At 49.2% G+C, this 19,829-nt stretch overlaps 8 protein-coding genes across 8 annotated transcripts; 5 read left to right on the plus strand and 3 right to left on the minus strand.

Moving 5' to 3' along the window:
* Nucleotides 1–663: 663 nt before the first annotated feature.
* On the plus strand, nucleotides 664–1,633 carry UREG_07503 (uncharacterized protein; the record flags this gene model as incomplete). Its single annotated transcript, XM_002582684.1, has 3 exons — nucleotides 664–864; nucleotides 936–1,152; nucleotides 1,263–1,633. The coding sequence occupies 3 exons, from the start codon at nucleotides 664–666 to the stop codon at nucleotides 1,631–1,633; spliced, it is 789 nt and encodes a 262-aa protein (XP_002582730.1).
* A 1,481-nt stretch (nucleotides 1,634–3,114) lies between these two features.
* Nucleotides 3,115–4,202, plus strand: UREG_07504 (uncharacterized protein; the record flags this gene model as incomplete). Its single annotated transcript, XM_002582685.1, has 3 exons — nucleotides 3,115–3,325; nucleotides 3,393–3,540; nucleotides 3,599–4,202. The coding sequence occupies 3 exons, from the start codon at nucleotides 3,115–3,117 to the stop codon at nucleotides 4,200–4,202; spliced, it is 963 nt and encodes a 320-aa protein (XP_002582731.1).
* Nucleotides 4,203–5,038: 836 nt separating this feature from the next.
* On the plus strand, nucleotides 5,039–5,890 carry UREG_07505 (uncharacterized protein; the record flags this gene model as incomplete). The annotated part of the gene is made up of 3 exons (XM_002582686.1): nucleotides 5,039–5,159; nucleotides 5,225–5,524; nucleotides 5,586–5,890. The coding sequence occupies 3 exons, from the start codon at nucleotides 5,039–5,041 to the stop codon at nucleotides 5,888–5,890; spliced, it is 726 nt and encodes a 241-aa protein (XP_002582732.1).
* A 500-nt stretch (nucleotides 5,891–6,390) lies between these two features.
* UREG_07506 (uncharacterized protein) lies at nucleotides 6,391–9,214 on the minus strand (the record flags this gene model as incomplete). Its single annotated transcript, XM_002582687.1, has 5 exons — nucleotides 6,391–7,146; nucleotides 7,203–7,333; nucleotides 7,388–8,372; nucleotides 8,516–8,846; nucleotides 8,931–9,214. 5 exons carry the CDS (start codon nucleotides 9,212–9,214, stop codon nucleotides 6,391–6,393), a joined length of 2,487 nt encoding a protein of 828 aa, XP_002582733.1.
* Nucleotides 9,215–10,139: 925 nt separating this feature from the next.
* On the minus strand, nucleotides 10,140–12,350 carry UREG_07507 (glutamyl-tRNA synthetase; the record flags this gene model as incomplete). The annotated part of the gene is made up of 2 exons (XM_002582688.1): nucleotides 10,140–11,960; nucleotides 12,099–12,350. The coding sequence occupies 2 exons, from the start codon at nucleotides 12,348–12,350 to the stop codon at nucleotides 10,140–10,142; spliced, it is 2,073 nt and encodes a 690-aa protein (XP_002582734.1).
* Nucleotides 12,351–13,056: 706 nt separating this feature from the next.
* On the plus strand, nucleotides 13,057–14,242 carry UREG_07508 (uncharacterized protein; the record flags this gene model as incomplete). Its single annotated transcript, XM_002582689.1, has 2 exons — nucleotides 13,057–13,650; nucleotides 13,709–14,242. The coding sequence occupies 2 exons, from the start codon at nucleotides 13,057–13,059 to the stop codon at nucleotides 14,240–14,242; spliced, it is 1,128 nt and encodes a 375-aa protein (XP_002582735.1).
* A 1,049-nt stretch (nucleotides 14,243–15,291) lies between these two features.
* Nucleotides 15,292–16,035, plus strand: UREG_07509 (uncharacterized protein; the record flags this gene model as incomplete). The annotated part of the gene is made up of 1 exon (XM_002582690.1): nucleotides 15,292–16,035. One exon carries the CDS (start codon nucleotides 15,292–15,294, stop codon nucleotides 16,033–16,035), a length of 744 nt encoding a protein of 247 aa, XP_002582736.1.
* Nucleotides 16,036–17,674: 1,639 nt separating this feature from the next.
* On the minus strand, nucleotides 17,675–19,369 carry UREG_07510 (uncharacterized protein; the record flags this gene model as incomplete). Its single annotated transcript, XM_002582691.1, has 2 exons — nucleotides 17,675–18,734; nucleotides 18,813–19,369. The coding sequence occupies 2 exons, from the start codon at nucleotides 19,367–19,369 to the stop codon at nucleotides 17,675–17,677; spliced, it is 1,617 nt and encodes a 538-aa protein (XP_002582737.1).
* Nucleotides 19,370–19,829: the final 460 nt, after the last annotated feature.

The following is a 19,829-nucleotide window of genomic DNA, read 5'->3' on the forward strand; positions in this document are numbered from 1 at the left end:
GAAGCTGGCACTTCTGGAACAGAGCTGATGGCGAGGAGGGTGGATTCTGACCTCCCACCGGGCCTGGGGAACAGGACTGCAATAATACGAGAGGATGAGATCACGGAGTTGCAGCATGTGCGTTTTGAAATAATAATAATCCTCTCCGCGTCGACTGGGTTTGCTGGCTACGGGATCGGGTTCTTCGGCGTTTTCGCAGAGTAATTAATTGGCATCTGCCCTTGTTCCCCTCACCGTCAACACAACACTCGCACTAAAAGCCCGGAGAACCCCATCGCCAACCCAAAAAGCACCAGGTCACACGTCCCGCGCGATCCAAAAGGTGGGACTCGGCGGGCAGTTCTGGAGGGCCGATTGCAGCCATCCGCCCTGACTGTTCGGATTCTCGTCTGCTGGCTTCTCCGCCGGCTATTTCTCTTAGCAAATTCTTTTATTATTTTGCCAACATCTCCTAATCTCGTCCACTCTCTCTTATCTTGTTCATCCGCGCTTGGGAGCCCTCGCTGTCTTCGTTGCTTCACCACTGCCCAGCAGCCGCGCGCTTCCGTCGTCTATCCCGCGAATCTCCGCTCGCTCTCGTCATCGTGTCCTGATCGCTCTCCGCCCGCCCCCCCCCTCAGTGGGCAGAATAGCTGCGACGGAAGGGCTTCCTCCGGCTGCCCAATGGGGTCCCTAGTCGATCGCAACTCCGCGTTGAGAGATGGCATCTCGATCACGGCTGTGGTGGACGAAGTAGCCCCGAAGCCCGAGCTTGCCAACGTTGAGGGTTCCTGTAGCTCGTCTATCTCTACCCCGGAACCGGATGTAGAGGTTGTTCCCCAGGACCAAGCCCAACGGCAGAAGCGGAAAGGCGGAAGGAAACCGGTATGCCGATTGGGCCAACCGCCATGAATAACACTTCATTCTGGACGGCTAATTATGGGACATGTCTTTAGATCTATGCTACCTCGGAGGAGCGTAAACAACGGAACCGACAGGCCCAGGCGGCATTTCGGGAGCGCAGAACGGAATATATCAAGCAGCTGGAAGCCACTATCAAGCTGAATGAAGATACGCTCCGCACGTTGCAGCAGAGCCATCGTAGTGCGGCCGACGAGTGCTTGATGCTCCGGTATAAAAATTCGCTATTGGAGCGGATTCTACTGGAAAAAGGTGTGATAGGCCCACTGTACTTGCAAGCCACTATACACAAGAAATGATATTGATTCCGCCTCCCACTCAGGCATCGACGTCCAGTCGGAATTGCGACTAAAGAGCGGCAGCCCGAATCTCCCACCGGCACGATTATCAGGGCACCAGCCTCACCGTCCGTCACCTCTGTGTCAGTCGACATTCAATCGACAATCAGCACATCAACCGCAGATGGGGGTTGTACAAAGATCCACTCCAGCCGGGATTCCCAATCGTGAGGGGGCTTACAATGCGCATTCTCCCCAAGTACAACAACTCACCCCCGCATCCCATGTCTCTCCTTCTCCCGCTGCTTCCAATTCCTCCAGTTTCGCCTTACAAACAGGCATGTCCCCAGCTGGAACGGAAATGCACTCTCAGTCACAACATAAAGCTCGATACCCTCGGGCGCCAGTATTACCCCAACCCGGAGGTTTCGGTCAAGGGACGCATGCTGCCTTGACTCCTGTCTCAATCGATACCCCAGACACTTCTGCAGGCTCTGAATTGGCAACTTCTTCTGGCACCCCCCTTAACCCTCGAATGCAGTCTTCATATTTCCTTGCACCGTTCCCGAAACAGTACGATCAATTAGGCAAGTTGTCCCGTCCTTTGCTGGTGCAACCTGCCAATCATGCCGAGCCTTGTTCGTCCAATTAATTCTTTATGATGACAGACCCGGAGTTTGGCTCCCAAACAATGACCCATGACCACCACGAAACCGAAGGACCGACGGCGTCGTCGAATGTGTTTTCCCATGAATACACTCGGGGGACTCAACGGAACGGCCACTCTGACATCCAGTCACATCTTGGAGAAACAGATGGCTTTGGTCCTGTCACCTCGTTTGACCACTTCGATCCAATGCTAGATGCCGATCCGTTTGGGCTGAGTGCTAGCATGCACTTTCAAACTCCATTCAGCTATGCCCAGAGCAATGTCCGATGATGCATAGCACTTGCATCCCGTATTGCTCCCCGCTGATAACGCTTCAAGTTGCTTGGGGCACAGGGTATGACGCTCCCTCGGAGCATTCAGTCACCTGTACTTTTTCGAGCCTTGAAACTTTGTACGGTATGTCTTCCTCTCTAGATTGAAGGGGATTCTACACGTATCGCAGTACATACAGATATTTTGCACTGGAAGGAAAAGCCATGTAGTGGCAAGGGCGTATCCGGGCGTCCTCCAGTGGTGCCATGATGTTTATGACTATGGTGTATGATGGTAATGATAATTCGTTTTGAAAAGCTACAATGTAGAGCTGTTTCTGTCACTCTCGTGCCTTGGTTGTATCAGTATGGATGACGTAATAAGCTACCCTAAGCCCTAATACGGAGAATCATCGGTCCGAGCTTCCAAAATTCGCTTAGCAAAACGGATGACATAAGCTGGCTCGCGGGGCTGGGGAAAAGCAGTCTAACCCAAACGAGCGAACGGAGGCAAAATTCCAACTTCACCTCTTTCGCCAGCTTGGCTCGCAAACCCACAAACAACCGGATCAACCACCCCCAACCAACTCCAACCCGCTCCGTTTGCTGTTCAATCTCAGTTCGAAGAGGCTGGATTCCTGAAGTTGCATTCCTAGGACTTCTGCCCTCCTCGTCTGGCTCGCTTTTCTTCCCAATTATCATTTCATCCCGAATTGTTGCGATAACGGAACGCCTTCCCAGGAAGGCATAAATAACCAGGCGTCATGTCGGACGTCCAGTCCAAGGTGCGACCAAATTCCTTTGTTTTGCTATTTGCCGAGGAATTTAGGCCTCGTTGCGCATCAATTGAGTAGTTTCTGGGCGCTCAATTGATGTTCTTGTGCCGGTAATTTGATGAAATTGTCATAGCTGACTGGCGCTGTGTGCATTATCAACAGAACCCTTATGAGCTTCTTGGTACGATTATAAGCTCCCTACGGCGATTCATCTACGATAGATTTTGAATTAGGCCGATATGCAATTGATATCAATTGATCTAACACAGTTGTCTTGGTATTTTATAGGCAATGACCCAGAGCTCGACCCCGATAGAGAACCACAGCCACCTCTCAAGGTTGCAGACAAGACAGCTCCTCGCTATGGAAAGCGTGATGCTCCTGCACAACCCCGTGGCAGCAACCCCGCTCTATCCCGTGGTGGCCCACGATACAGCGGTAATGAACGTGGTATGCTTAGACTATTGATATGCCACTGGTATACTTGTAAGTTGATCGGATGTTAATTGCTTAATAGCCCTCCGAGACGGCGCTGCCGGCTCTCGTGCCAACCGGTCTAGGCCAGCCGAAGAAGCCCCTCGCAGTGGTCCAGTTGGCGGTGTGAAGAACCGTGACCACCGTGGAAACCTCATCCGCGAGGATCGACGATCAAAGACCGATCGAACGTAAGCGCTGGTGTCCTTTGATATCTTCATGTATTTGCATTAACCGAATCCATTGCAGCATCACTGGCAAGCAGCTTGACCAGGGTTGGGGTGCCCCCACTGGCGAATCCAACATGGTAGACGAGAAAGTTGGAGAAACTATTGCCCAAAACGACGAGAAAGATGCCGCTGCCGAAACTCAGGAGGGTGAACGGCAAGAGGAGAAAGAGCCCGAGCCAGAAGACAAGACCAAGTCGTATGCCGAGTATTTGTCCGAGCTCGAGCAGTCTAAGCGCGAAGATCTCGGTGTCAAGGAGGCTCGCAAGCCTAACGAAGGCAGCAAGGCTGATAAAAAATGGGCCACCGCTAAGGAATTCAAGCGTGATGAGGAAGACGATGCCTACATTAAGGGACGCGAAGAGAAGGCTAGACGTGAGAAGCAACGCAAGGAAAAGAACATCCTCGATGTTGACATGCGCTACGTCGAAGCTCCCCGCCGTGGTGGTGACTTCCGTGGCCGGGGTCGTGGCGGAGACCGTGGCGGAGGCCGTGGCGGAGACCGTGGAGACCGTGGAGGCCGTGGTGGCCGTGGTGGTCGCGGTGAATTCCGTGGACGCGGCGGCAACGGACCCCAAGGCCCCACTGTCGACGAACAGAACTTCCCCTCTCTCGGAGGCAAATAAACGTTCCTCTGGCTTGACATTGCGACGTTGGATTAGTCCGGACGTTTCGCTATTTAGGCCGTTGAAATACGTCTTGATTTAAAAAAGAATCGCAGCAGATCCATCGAAATGCCAGAAATCTTGTTTTCGTTTATCCATTAAGCTAGGCGAACCGAAATGGAATGGGGAGATGCTGAAAAATTGAGGCTTTTTGTTCAATTAATTCCGTGAATCTACTATCACCTTTCCTTCTTTCTCCCTTCCCCTCTTCATCATGGGGCTCAATTCTAATCTTGTGTGAATTGTCATGCTGGGCTTTGTTTTTTGATCTTCCGTCTTCCTCAATCTACAGTCTCCAAAAGCAGGACGGATATCGAGCACTGTAGAATTGGGTGGGAAATCATGTGCAATTATTAATGTTCCTCATATCTGAACTGGAAAAGAACCATTTAAGTTATCAAACTGTTACCTTGGTACTCTGCCTTCTGTTTTCTTGCCCCAGTCTATCATCCGTGCAATGTCTTGTGAGATCTTGCAGGGGGTAGTGGCTGATCTGATTTTGACAGTGACCCAGTTTCTGATAAATCAAAAGACAGTTGAAACGGTCGATGAGGAGATCTTTGTATTTTCCTTTTTTTTTTTTTTTGCATTGGTGTGATGAATGCATCCGGAGTACTCCGTACGGTACAACCAAATATCAGCTTAACTAACTACGCCAAGGACCCATTTCCAGGACTGTGCGTCAGAACACACTGCCTTCCAACTCTTCTATATCCCGCGCATCACAGCCAGCTGTCCAGTTCAGCCTAGTGCCCATGTTGCAGTAATTGCGAGCTCGCAAACAAGATCATGTGAAGATGAAGCAAGTCCAGTATGAGACCTTTCCCGGTGCCAAAGTCACCGATGACATGCTGGCCGAGGCTGCAAACCTTTTCAGCGAGAACTATGGGATTTGGGGAGAGCAATCCCTAACTCCGGGTAAAAAAAAAAATGACATACAAGACCCTCGTTTCTTTTCTTAAATCCCTAATGCCGGAGTTTAGGAAAACGTATCAGACTGGGCAAACGCCGGCTACGAGACCAGTATTTGCCGGACCATGCTGCCACGAGTTATGTCAGGGTGACTGTTGACGGTACTCTTGCTGGAAATGCATTCATCTGTCGTTGGAGACACGACGACCGCAGCATTTGTTGGATCACTCAATTGGTGGTGCACAGAAACTACCGTGGGCGTGGGCTGGCGAGTGGGCTCTTGGGATCTCTTCTGATGCATCCGGATGATGTATATGGTATTATGAGTTCCCATCCCTTTGCGTGCCTGGCAGCCGCAAGATCACTTGGAAGTAAGTTCCAATCTTCCCCTTTACACGATGCAGAACCTCCATTTTTTGACACTAAAACCAGTGGGGATTGAGAAGGTGCCTCTCAACTTTATCAAGGACAACGCGGAAGCAATCCTGAAGGCGTCGCCCGTACCTTATATTGGAGAAGCAAAGCTGCGTGGCACCCTATTCGAAGGCAGCAGTTCTACAGGACTTGTTTGTGGGGTCGACACTGGTTTCTTTGTCGATCATAAGGAGCCACTGGAGGCCCTGGAAATAGTTCGGGAAACCCGCCAGTGGCCACTTGGGAACTTACTGGATGGGCATGAATATCTTCTTGTTCTGCAGAGCAAGCACCGATTTAGATCCGCCACATCAACTAGTTAGACTGAAAATCTAGGTCGAACCCTGTCACTAGATTGCAGATATGATGACGGTCAGTGTAACTACAAGCGCACAATTTGTGAGGGGATCTATTGACTCCTTAAGCACATCTTGGGGCGATGAACAGAGACGCAAAGGTCTGGAGAAACATGCTGTGACTGCAATACCCTCTGATGGTGAGCTTTTGGGTGATCATTATGGGAAAGGTTCTTTTATTTTCCCACTGGGTTTAATATCACCATGTGTCTCTCCATGCCCGTAAACAACATTTCCACTTTGGATATATTTCATCATCTATATACATATAGCACAGGAGTGCTGGCTTGTTGTATACAGTAAGTATCTAAATATCCATAGTAAAATACTGGTCTAAGCATACACAAAGCAACTTTGCACAGTTGCAATACGCCAGTCCTGTCAGAACCCAAAGCCATTCAAAAGATAGTACTGTACTGCGCCATCTCCGTTGACTTACCGTCAGACCAACGGAAATATCTAATTAGTTAAAGCAGCTCATCGTCGGGGCCAGCCCAACTATGATCGCCATCAAACCCATCATTCAAAGCAATTCTGACCTGTGACCCATGCTGCTCCCCTTGAAGCTCTATTCTCCTATCATCTTCATGACCATCTTCGTCATCGTCTCCATAAGATGGCTCCTCTTTATCTATATCCCCACTGGCCCCTTCATTAAGGAACTTTAAGCCATCCATAGCCTTTCCCCTACAGGCTCGCTCCAGAGCTAGGAAGGCAAAGTGTCCCCCAACCACTGGTCGAGCAAAGAAATTAGGGCCTGGAAAACCACCATCGCCTTCAGTCTTATATAAATCCGTCATGGGACGATCCGTAGCCGTCTCGTTAAGCCACAGGGCAACGGACTCCAAAATTTCGTGACGAGTTGACTCACTAGCCACTGCCATGGCGAAGAACTCCCAATCTGACTTGGTGTACAGGTGCCTACTATCAAGGGGTAGGCCGTACTTTTGCCGTACATTATGATACCATTTTGATTGTAAAGTGTAAATATGTTTTGGGATGAATCCCTCACGGCGTTTAACAGGCCCGGATAATGGGTGCTGGTCCGATCGAGGATCGGGGTCGTATTGTGTGCCATCTAAATGGAAACATAGGATTGCATCGGCGTACATATTGTATAAAGTAGTCCAGGAACCATACCAGTCATAAGCGACCTTGGCATGCGTTTTGTCTCTCGAAAGGCCGTAACCTTCCCACTTGGAAATGTATGTGTCGGATATGTTCTAGAGGATCCGGCATTAACAGGGCCGAGCAAAAATAAAGGGATCGGCACACTGACCTTGTAGTAGGATGTATCGTTTCTATTCTCGATAAATCGGGACAGCTCACTCATAGCGTTGATGCCAACTATACCTTTCAAAGCAAGATTTGTTTGGAGGGCCAACCATCCAGCAAAATCATCGGTAGATACTTCATATTGTCAGCATATGTCAATCTGAAAATTTCTTAGTTGCATATACTTACGCTGGTTCTCAGGCCTCAGAGAGAATCGAACCAAATAGCCAGTCCATTTCTTGATTAAGGAGTAGGATCTCTCAACCCATTCACGCGCACGAGAAACGGAACCGCCATCAATCCACGGGTTATCAATCTTGTCGATCCCATCGCTAACCTGAAGAGGAGATAGCGGGAATATACCATGCACGGGGGGAGCATCAACATCAATGCCGTGTGACTCCTCACCAGCGGCTCCCGCAGGGTATCTAAGCGAGTTCACAACGGCGAGTGCCATGATAAGCATGTTTCCGCACTCTTCAACCGGCATATACTCGTCCTTTCCATCAGGATGACCAGTCATATTGGGGAAGTGCGAACCTAGGTCATGCATAGAGTAATTGTTAGGGTACTGTCCGCTCAGCATGTGCTCGATGAGAGGCTCAAGCAGATACGCCAGCCACCGCGGGTTTGTATAGAGGAAATATGGGAATGATGGGAAGATAACGTCCACGGTCTGACAATTTCCATTCGAAGATATCTCCTTGAGAAACAAAATTGGATTTTCTGCGGTTCCAGAAAAACTGGTTGCTCCAAGAACCTGTCTTGCCGACAGGGCAACAATGTCCACGTAATCTTCGGCTCCAGATAGGAATGCATCGATTGCCAACTGGTTTGAATATTTGGTAGCAAGAAGCCTAGCGTTATTGAAATCGTGATAGTGGAAAACAACGAGGCTGTTCACGTCCGGAAACCATGACTGCCATAATGGTTTCATCAAGGTTAACCCTCGGGCAGCAGCAAATTGAACCACCGGGTCTTGAATATGTGCGACAGTAAAAGTCACCGCATCTTCTTGGGCGTTACTACTGAGGTTAAATGATTTAGCGAATGCGAAGACCGGCTCGTTATCCATGACGGTGCGATAAACAGGATCATTGACATTCTGCAATGTTCCCGTCCTTGCAAAGCGTTTTCGTAGTACTGCTGATGTGCCAGACTCGTAACGGGCATCCTGAGGATAAAGTTAGTTCACATTTAGCACTATTGTTCGCAATGTGCAGATCCATTCCATACCGCAGGCCCTATAAAATGCATGGTTCCCCATTCTGAGCGATCCCACATTTCTGTAAAAAGTAGCTCCGTCTGCCTTTTTACTTGCCATTTCAATAAACTCTTCGCGCCTTGTTCAGGGATAAGGTGATCGAATCGCCATTCTAGCATACTGCCTCGGTCCCCACTGACCCACTGGCCGTTTAGGTCCATATAGACATTAACATTGATATCTCCGTTCACGAAAATAGTCACATAAGAAGCCGGAACCGACTGGCGAAGGGTGGAAGTGGGTGTAATTGGAGACAAGAACGAAACAATGATATCCACATCAGTAGCTTGCTTTCCCTTGACATGTACAGGAATGCGATACGTCAAATTTGTCGTTGACGCATCATAACTCGAGCCAAGGAACGTCGCAAATGCCAATTGGTAGCTAGACGTCCAGTCATTAAACTTGCAAAACGACCTATAGAAGGTCAAGCAAAGGGGGGGCACAGGAAACAGGTCTCTTCCTCACCCATCAGGATTCTTCGAGTCTAGCGAATCGTGCGGCCTTCCAAGCAACGGATAGACCATACCGGTGCTGGGGATCTGGGCCAACAAACTCATGCCCATTTCTTGGCCAGTCCAAAACATGGGCCATTTTGACCACGGATCACCGCGGGCATTTCCCAGCCAGGTGCTCAGATATGGATTTCGCACGATCAACGGCAATACAGGAGGCTTCAAACGAGACGCAGCCAGAGTGACTGGAGAAAGAACTGCCGCCCAGAGCAGGGCGGCAACAAAAGCCCACCGCATGTTGACGTCTACGGGTCGCGGGCTGCTTCGCCAGGAAGTCTTTCAAAAGCGTACGTAACCAAGACAGACAGAAGCCAAAAAACGGGGCAATTCTCTCAATTCAAGGGGGCCTTGAGAAGAGAGAACATCAGGGTCAGTGTTAGCAACGCATTGGAGAGAAAAGCAGCGATATTTCAACAGGGCTCGTGGCGATGGAAGGTGAAGAGTGTCGTTGATCGTCGGATTGGCAGTTGTGAGCGATGAGGTCAGGTGGGGAAGTCACTCGCATGCCGTTGGTTCCCCGCATCGCCCAAAGCGCCCCCCAGTTGGCCCAAGACGTTCCCTGACGGCGCCAACAGCATTGAAACAACCAAGGCGGGCATCCTGTTGCTGCGGGCCCCGGTGTCAGAATCAATGCCAAAATCCCTCTTGGCCTAGATTAATGATTGTCGTTGTTTTTGAGGATGTGGGCGGGTTTCCAACCGATGGCTCGACCCCCGTTCGGATTGCAACTCCGCATGCGCCATGCATTTGACGGCGGCCCATGGGATGGTTGCAGGAACATATGGGAGATGATCCCCCGAGCCCAGGGCGCCAGCAGGCAGCAGGACCATGCTCCGTTCATGCATGATATGCGGTTTCTGTGGGCAATTGTGCTGGTCTCGTGATGGTCAGTTTGGATTTCTGGGAAAGCTGGAAAGCTACCTGTATTCCAGAAATACTGTCCATTTGCTCAATACATGCGGGTGTGGAAGCAAACCGGATCTAATAGAATGTGCAAGTAAACATGTCTCATCTTGATTGAGAACCTAGTGTCTAGCTATTACTTGTCAAAGACAAATAACCAGCTGGTTGCACGTTCAAAGAACCATTGCATAGTTACACAGGCCCAATGCTTTGGAAGAGTCTAGACAACTAGCATCACATTACACGCGCCTCCTGGGCCTCACCCAGATTTACCAGTTGGAATATTGAACAGAACAGCCGGCTGACCTTCCTTATAAGGGCGATCAACCCTGAAATATCCCTTCCTCTCGAATTGAATGATTTCTCCCTCGGAGAGATGGGCAACGTTGCAGTCACCCAACGCTTCAGTCTTCACTTCGGTCGTTGGATTCAGAATCAGGTTGATATCGTCATCCTTTTCCATTTTGTCCTTGGTAATGAGATAGTCGAACTCATATAGGGTTACTGGCACAAGCTCTTGGTCCTTTGACAACCATGTGACCTTCTTCTCTGTCTTTTTCACGTCTCCTGCGAGATGGAGCTGGAGGTCTAGACCGGTGATCTTTCCGCTGGTTGGCTCAGCATGGATCTTGCGAACATAGGCATTTCCCCAGTTCATCAGAGTGATCTCTTCACCCTCTTTAAAGCTCTTGGCATCGGCCTGGTCAAGGAGGATGGTATTGCTATAGACCACCTTCTTCAACCCAACTTCAGGGTTCTTCCCATGTCTAGGCTTTTCAGCATATGTAACGCCATCGGCCCCTTGAACCCTCGCCTCAACCATGTCCTCCTTCTCGACTGCAGTATGTCGTGGAGCCACGGGGTCGATATATTTCTTGTTGGTCGCCCAAAACTTGGTCCAGTCTTGATTGACGACATTCTTGCTAGGGCCTTGCTTGAGGATATATTCACGTAAAGCTGGGACCGTCATTCCACGCCGGCGAATTCCTCTGATAGTAGGCATGCGAGGGTCGTCCCAGCCCCACACTACGCCCTGATCGATGATCTGGGTGAGTTTGCGCTTAGACAAGACGGAACGAATAAAGTTGAGACGCGAGAAATCCCAGATATACACTTTGCGCAGACCGAGTGTTTCCTGCATCCAAGCATATTGCGCATTACGATCTCCATACTCGGTGGTACGCAAGGCGTGCGTGACACCTTCCAAGGAATCCAGAATGGGGACGCAGAAATCGTACGTTGGGTAGATCTTCCACGTGGAACCAGTCCGGTGATGTGGTTGAAGATTGCAGCGGTAGATTACTGGATCTCTCAATGCTTTATTGTTGTCATCAACTGAAATTTTAGCGCGAATGCACCATCTCAGTCCTTCCGGTGAAGCAAGCTTCATCTCCTCAAATCGAGCCAGATTCTGTTCAACAGTTGCGTCGCGGTTTTTACTTGCGATTCCCTCACGTCGCTCATGTTGCATCTGTTCCTTCTCCGTGTCATCCGCATATGCCTTTCCATCTTTGATGATCTGTATGCAATATTCGTACATTTCCTGGAAGTAATCACTTGAGAACGATATTTTGTCTGGTGTGATGCCGAGCAGGCTTAGGTCATGTTTAATGGCATCTTCAAACTCCTGGTTTTCCTTGGTTGGATTGGTGTCATCAAAGCGACAAATCAAAGTTCCTTTGTACTGCTCGTGAGCAAAATAGTCATTGAGCAAAGCAGCTTTCGCGTGCCCAATATGGAGATACCCAGAAGGCTCGGGAGGAAAACGAGTAACCACTCCATTCTCGGTGTTTGGGAGGCCAATGTTGTAGCTGGCGCCTGCGGCACTTGCTGCAGCTCTCTTCTTTTGTGCACTGGCCTGTAGTTCTGCTGGCCCATTGCTTACCCATGGGTAGGATGCTTCAATGAAGCTACTCCATCTGGCAATATTTTTGGCATTTCTCTTAATATTAGGAATGGCAACCTTGTTCCCACGAAGAGCTCCCCAAATCACAATGTCCGCAAGCGTGAGCGAGTAGCCTACAATATAGGAGCGCAACGTCAGATGCGAGTCGAGCTCTTTCAACGGCTTGTCCAAGACCTTGAAGTCAGGACTTTGAAGCTCAGCAGATCTGTTAATCCATTCCTCAACCTGTAGTCGACATGTATCCACACGTCAGTGCTGCGCTGGGGGCCCAAAGGCGGCGTCGTCGCCATTAGCGGCTGAGGTCTGACATACCTGCTCCTTATTTCCGATTTGCAAAGCTGGATAGTTCTCCCGTAAGTATGGTATAATATCATCATCGTACACCAATTTCCCATCTGGAAGCTTTAATTCCAATTTCCCCTTCTTGGCTCCAACAGATTCTTCATCTTCAAAAGTAATGCTTAGTCCAGCATCAGGGGTAGAGACCTGGACATACGCCGCAGCAGTGACGACGGGGAGGATATATGCTGCATTCGCCTTTGAGGCGACGGTAAAAAGCACCATCTACATGCCAAAGTCAGTCGTTAAGTTATATACGGATTTGCATCACGGGGCTGTTCTGGTGAGATGTCAGAGAGTCTGTTGTGGGACGTCCATACCGTGGTTCCTACGGACGACGTGAGCAATTGGATATATGTTCAGGATAGTACGACAAGGTAAAGACTATGTTTCAATGCTTGAAGTTGGTGGAATGAAATTTATTGCTAACCATCGCGACTCTTTGGAGGGGCAATTGACTCGGGTTTGGTCCCGGAGAATCAATATTCCAGCATCCGGCGTGGGACGGCGTAATAATAATCCGATGCTGCGGAATGCGGACTATCTATTCCCCGACGCGCCGAGAAACGCGGTCGTGAACCTTGGCGTGGATCGTGATATCATTTGCGATTGTTGATCTCGACGCGATGTCCCGCCGAGTGGAGGCACGCGACGGCAGTTGGCGAACCTACTCTCCCTTCAATGGCACCTTTTATTGCTTACTGTGGTCTGAGCTGGCAAGGACTGGTTTTCCTGAATTGTGAATGCAATTTCTTTTTGAGATCTGAATGAATAATTCAATTGCTAGAATAGATCTTTCTGGTTCTAAAGGTTGTGTTGACGGCGGCCCAGGCGTCCCAGGTGCTTCACTGTTCATTGTGATACCCATTCACCCAGATACTGGAACTAGACTTGCTCTCTCGTGAATCACACTTGTTTACCATCAGGCAAAATGTCTGCTCCCTCATCAATCAATATTGCCCGACCGGCTCTCCTCGAAAAATCCAACAACATCGCCCTCCCTCCCGCACCTCCTAGCACCACAGAGAAGCTCGGAATATCGCCCATTGATCCCAGTGTCGCTATTATGTCGCGACCTGCCGTCGCTGGTCAGAAACGCACAATTGATCAAGTCGACGCGGACCATGGCATGAGTCGCTCAGCCAATGGCTCCTTCAGTCGGCCAGGGCGAGAGGGGAGATTCCGTATCTACGAAGAGCCTTCGCAAACAAAGGTGGACAACAATGGAAAAGAGGTATGTCTAGACTACGAACACATCCCAAGACGAGACAACAATGCTTACCCGTCAATCGAGGCATCCTCCCCGCAACAGTCAGCGGCGGTCGCCGAGACCCATCATGACGAACACAAACAAGAATCTCCAGAGAATAGTGCCATGTCATCACTTTTCAATTTGAGCCAAGCTTCTGAGAACAACCTCCCCAGAACACGAGTCGCAAAGCCTCGAAAGAACATAAACAAGTCAACCACATTCGGGTCTGCAGTCCCGACAGATCCAGAACAACGACAATTATTTATTGAGCAAGTAAGCAAGGCCTCCCCCATCCAAAAATGGTGTGATAAATATCACTGACCCATACCAGAAAGCGAACTTGCTTCGAGCCCGAATACAAGCTGCTATGAAAGTTATGGACCGCAAACAAAATCTCGATTCTCGTCTCGCAGAATTCGAGGCTCGTTACGAGGAGCAGAAAAGACAATGGGGAGACACCATCGAGCACATTAACAAGAACGCGGATGTTTCTTCGATGTATAAAAACACCCCCAAGCGAAAGGTTCCTAGACTCGACCCGTCGCCATCACTCCTCGAGCGAGGCCATGCAATTACAATGCCATCTTCTCCCCCGGTGTCAAACACGAGCGGAATTACCGATAATGATGAGACTCCCAAACAGAGTAATGCGACTTTCAGTCGTCAGCCAAGTGGGTTGCTCTCTCCGATCCAACTACCAACTCCTGGTAACCGTTCTCACGGCACTCCGATCGTCGACCAAAATATCAACTGCTCAGTCGAAAAAATGATGGCTACGGTTAAGCGAGGAGAAGCGGTGGATGGTCTTTTGAAGTTGATGGAAACTACTACGGAGTACGATGGGCTGGACGAATGGACTGGCTAGGGAGATGCTGGGTGAAGGCCAATCGTGGAACATACATCTCCTGGCATGGTGAACTGGACATGTGGTATAACTACTCAGCGATCAGTCTAGAGTGGCCAGAAAATGAATACTTCAATATCTTTTGTTGTTGATTCTATGCCTGATGTTTGTTGTGTGGCGATGCACGTGATGCTTCCTCCCCCAGCAGGTGGTGTCCTGAGAATCCTAACAACTTCACAACCACTATCGTTCATAAGCTGAGAGCAATGGGATCGTCTCTAATACCCGGCACCGCACTGAAAGCCTGACTATATTACTGGACTTATGGCTGCTTGGTTTCCAAATAGTCTGGCAATACACACCTCAAGTTATCTAAAGGCCTTGTGCCTCTATTCCCCAATATATTTCATTTATTCCGCCACTTTTTTTTATCAAAGAGGGTAATGCCATGATCATAATAGTGATGATGACTCCTCTTTGCTGTGATGCCTAGTTTTGCTACGTGAATGTTTGTTCCTTAACAAACATCCCTTATCTTTGCTTCACGGTTGATCGTGATAAAACCCTTTGGCTTCACGAGCGATATGTGAACAATCATCATTGAAGATAGACGCCGTCTTCCTGACTCACTCAAACATCTACAAGACACAAGGCATGGAAACTCCCCTCTGGCCTCTTTTCATTAAGTGTCCGGCACCAATCTGGGACCTCTCAGTAACTTTAAAATATCTCGGCATATAAGCTGCTTTATTTCTCTTACTTTCCCCTCTTTCTTGAATGCGTTCTAGGGATAAATCCTCTGCTCTACTCTTTGGCACTGAGACTGTGACATTGCATGTTCCTTTAGAAGCCAACTGGACATCCTCAAGTTCCAAAACCAATCGAACACGACCATCATGCTTAGCAGAAAAGCTACAATCCCCCCTTCACAGCTTGCACTGTAAGTATTACAATGCTTCTAACGCTGCCGTAACTTGTTGACAGGTGCCTGCAGCCTCCTGAAAGGACCTACTGTTAAAATCTACCATGCAACATTTGAGGATGAACCACCAACCGTCATTTGCAACGCCATGCCGAAAGCAGTTCTGACTCACTTTTCTCCTTATCTGGAGGATTGCCTACCGCCGACAGACAAGCAAAATGTCAACCGCAAAGGCTGCGACGGAGCAACCTATGTTACCATTTACGGCGGCGTCAAGGCAGCTTACATTTTAATTTGTCAGTGGATGCTGGCCTCCTGCAAAAACCAAAGTATCCAACGAATCGAGCGCCTTGGATTCGCACAATACGCCAGACTCCACGAAGCCGCGACTCTTCTCGATATCCCGCGGATTAAGAATGACATGGTCAATCGCATGGACAAGATGTCTAAAAGCCAAATCCCCGTACAAGACGTCAGGGTCATTTACGCAAACTTTCCAAAGGACTCTTTGCCACGTCAGATCGTAATCCGTAGCATCGGAGACGCCGTGTTCGAACGTCGTTTGCGCCGGTGGGATTTGTACAAGGAGTTCAAATTGGAGTGCGTCGAGTACGACAATGATATTTATGATTACACGGAGCAAAGAAGACAAGCGATCCAGGACGCCGAGTTGGCAAACAAAAAAGGCCAAAAGGCAAGACGGAGGAAGAGCGGTGAACACACGAAAGGGTCCAATGATAAGGTTGAGGAGCCTACTCAGGTGGTTACCAAGACTGTGAAAGGTGTCGTGGCTCGCAAGGGCCGTGGAGCTCAACCGACCTACGTTCGCATCGGGCTTAATGATTTTGGTGTCTCGAACCAGCATTATGCCGGTAATGTTAGACGCACGTAGCTGGTCAGTATCCCCTTTCTAAGCCTGACGTCGGGTGATGGACTTTAGAAATTGATGGGATGCTTAGCTTTCTCAACGTGACTTTCTGAATACAATAGTGTCCTAGCTTCGAATCCATATTGAATTGAAACCCCCATGGAACGATGTCTGGTTGCTTTCCCTTTGATATACTGAATGGGCTCACTTGTATTTTCTCCTCCATATCAAAAAAGACGTTAACAAAGGTTTCAACAAATTCAAAGTTTACTCAGAGAATCTTCTTTTGTGAGTTTATATGTGACCATTCAACAGCACTGTGCTCATAATACAGTGATATGAAAATTGAAAAGGAACGGAACCTCCCACTTTCAATATGGCATTCATATTCAATTGAGAAGAGCATGTGTCTATCACTCCTGTCTGATTATCCGTGGCAACTCCCGCCGTGACAATGAATAATACGTTATTTAGGTCAAAACACATTCAATAGCCAGGGCCAATATACTTTCATCAATGCTGGACCATTGTGAGTGCTGTTGAATAAAGGAGCAGGATTCACATAGACTGCATCTTTTTCAGCCATTATTACAGATATAAATGTCTTTCTTCTCTCCTCCTCCTCCTCCTCCTCCTCATCATCATCATCATCATCATTACCACCTTCCTCTTTCAAAGCGCTTATAGTTCATAAAAAGCGTTCCTTTCACACTCGTTTACGAGTGAAATCCTTGCCGTTTGTCTACGAGGGACCCAGCCATTCCATTTAATAATATATTATTATTTAGAATGGCCCCCAACCGGGCGACGTATCCCACCGCCCGTGAAGGCAGAGGCGGTAGCACCAGGGGTAGAGGTGCAAGTCGAGGAAGGGGGAAAGGAAAGGTGGTAAAGGCTTCACTCCTGGAGAGTGAAGGGGAAGTGGAGAATGAAGGGTTCCCTGCTGGACAGTGGACTGGTAAGTCTATCTTCCCTTTTAAATATATCAGGGCTTTTTGTAAACAAACAGAGATTGCAAAAGCACACCCAAGGCTAACATGTCTGGTGGATAGTCGGGTGCAGAGTCCTGCTGGGCGGGAACTACCCCGATAGAGGAAAAGATAAGGCCTATTGGCGAAAGCAGCTGGGATGGCTAGGGTCAAAGAGGTATGGTTCTAGTTCAAATGCTGCTCTTTCAACGGTTTAAAAACTGATAATGTTGTTTTGCAGCCGAAAAATATACCACCGCTACGAGGCGGTTGGTAACCCGACCAGTCCGAAAAACGACGGTCGCCGGTACCTTTGGGTCCTCGAGAGGGGCGAATGGATCGGGAAAACCGAGTGGATGGAATACAAGGACTTGGTCCTTGAGTGTAGTCGTGCTGGCACACGGCTACCTTCCTGGAAGGGCTTCCTTGCAGGGCGGCCCATCGCTGGCGATGGGTAGACGGGGACGGCGAAGGCGCCTGCAAAGGAAAAGGGGTGGGAATAGAGGATGAAGAGGTTAATAAGGAGAAGTGAGAAAGATGTATGGTTCCCGCAAGAGACCATAATATCAAAAGGAAATAGAGAAGTGGCAACAGTAGTGAATATATGGGATAGAACCAAATAAACAGTGTTTGGGCAACCAAACCCTTTTTCTCTTTTCAATGTTCAAATCCATTTTTCAAGGATCACGCACACATCAGCGAGCCTTTTTCAGCTTCCTCATCCTACGACCAAGTACATCTCTTCCTTCTTCAATCTCTCCAACGGCTTCCCGCTTCGCTCCACCAACCTCCTTTAGAACGTTCCCTCTCACTATCCTTCCTTCAATACTCACGCCTTCTTCTTCCCAAACGACCATTTGCCTCCCAACCCTTGCCTCAATAGCCAGAACTAGCTGTACATCTCGTTGGCCGACCAGCGTGACTGCTTCACCTTCTCGCCCTGCACGAGCCGTTCGACCAACTCGATGAATATAATCATCAGGATTGCGGGGAACATCAAAATTGACCACTAGGCTAACGGATGGGATGTCTAAGCCACGAGCGGCCACATCGGTGGCAACAAGAAGCCTTGCCGCTGAGGCACGAAACCGGGCAAGATTAGAAGTGCGCTCCGATTGGGGTAGTAAGCTATGTAGGGAGGTCACCCGGTGACCTAGACGGCGTAATAAGCGGTCTAGCAGGTCTGCAGTTTTCGTTCGGTTGCAAAAAATAATAGCCGGTTTCGAGCCGTTTTCCTCCGTGGATAAGAGAACGTGGAGGAATGCCTCGCGGTGAGTCATGGGTACTTGGAGATAGCATTGCTTTAGGGTCGGTGGAATAGTAGCGTTGTTTTCGGTTGAGATTTCGGTAATGAAAACCGGCGGCCGATCTTTTGGCCGTGGCATAGATTTCAGAGCGCGGACCTCTGGGGTAAGGGTGGCTGTGAAGAGTAGGGTTTGGCGCGACGTTGATGGTGGGAGTGCTGAAAGGCAAGTTTCCACGTCGGGAACCATGCTTCCTGGACCGCTGGCTAATAGTCGATCCGCCTCGTCAAAGACGACCATTCGTACGCGGCTAAGCCCAAATATCGTGTCCTCTCCAGACGTTTTTATGTGGTCTGCAAGGCGACCTGGCGTCGCGATCACGACATGAGGTCTCGTTGAGAGCGCAATGGCTTGGGGACGCATTTCGCTGCCTCCAGTAATCAGCACGGGCTTAAGCGACTGCGGCGCAGAAATAGCTTTAAACTGCTCAAAAATCTGGAGTGCCAGCTCTCTATATGGTTTCAGTCAGCTTCTAGTACATCAAAAACATCCCCCCAGAAAGGGGTATGGAGCAGCTCAAGCCACATACCTCGTAGGCGTAAGCACAACCGCAAATATACCAAACGGATCTTCACTCCATCGATGCAGTATCGGCGCAGCAAACGCTACCGTCTTCCCGGAACCCGTTCGACTTCCACCAATACAGTCCCTCCCCTTCAGGATCTCCGGAATGCACGCTTTCTGAATCGCCGTAGGTCGCCTAATCGCCATTGCGGAGAGTGAGCCAACTAGCCAAGGCGCAAGGCCTAGTGAAGTGAAGGAGGAATCGGCGGATTGAAGACCCAGATCGAACGCATCTTTCGCAGTAACGGGGTCCAATGGCTTCAAGTTGGGCTTTTCTTGTTTAGCACCGGCCACGTCGGTACGTCTCTTTATGCGGGATAGGGCCGGAAGAGGGCGTGCAGGTGTGAAAGAATCATCGCCCGAGGTTTCGGAGTCTGATAAGCGACGTCGCTTCGGCGGTCGTTCTGAAATTTCAACACCGTCGTCATCCTCGTCTCCCGAGACGCTGGGAGAACGTAAACTGCTCGTTTCCCGTTCGTTATCTCCGTCTAGACTTATTTGGCGCTCCTTCGGGGGTGCCATTCTGATGCAACCCCTTTATTAAAACCAAAAGCCCTTCACAGCGGTTCTCTTGCTTGCTTCAGTCGCGCAACTCGTTGCTTTGCGATATTGCCGGCAGAAAAAAAGTTGTGGAGTGAGGCGGTGAGACGAAAATCTTACGTGATCGGGCTAGCCCCTGAATAAAAGGGGTTGGCATACATTCGAGTGACAATAAGGGGCATTGAGAGAGCCATTCATCCAAAGCCTTGCACAACAGTATAAGCATTAGACGCAATTATAGACATGCTGCAGCTACATATAAGTACTGTGAATGAGGAATACAACGGTTCTAACGCGATTGCGACAGTGCAGCACGATGTATGCATGTTTGGAATGTCTGTACTCCGTACGTCTGTACAATTTCCACTTAAAAAATCATCCTCCATTTGGCTTCATACATACCATGTCTTGGAGTTCATTTGTGGGAGAACGTGGGTAACAT

The sequence above is a fragment of the Uncinocarpus reesii genome, genomic scaffold, assembly GCF_000003515.1.
Source record: "Uncinocarpus reesii 1704 scaffold_5 genomic scaffold, whole genome shotgun sequence".
Classification (NCBI taxonomy): domain Eukaryota; kingdom Fungi; phylum Ascomycota; class Eurotiomycetes; order Onygenales; family Onygenaceae; genus Uncinocarpus; species Uncinocarpus reesii.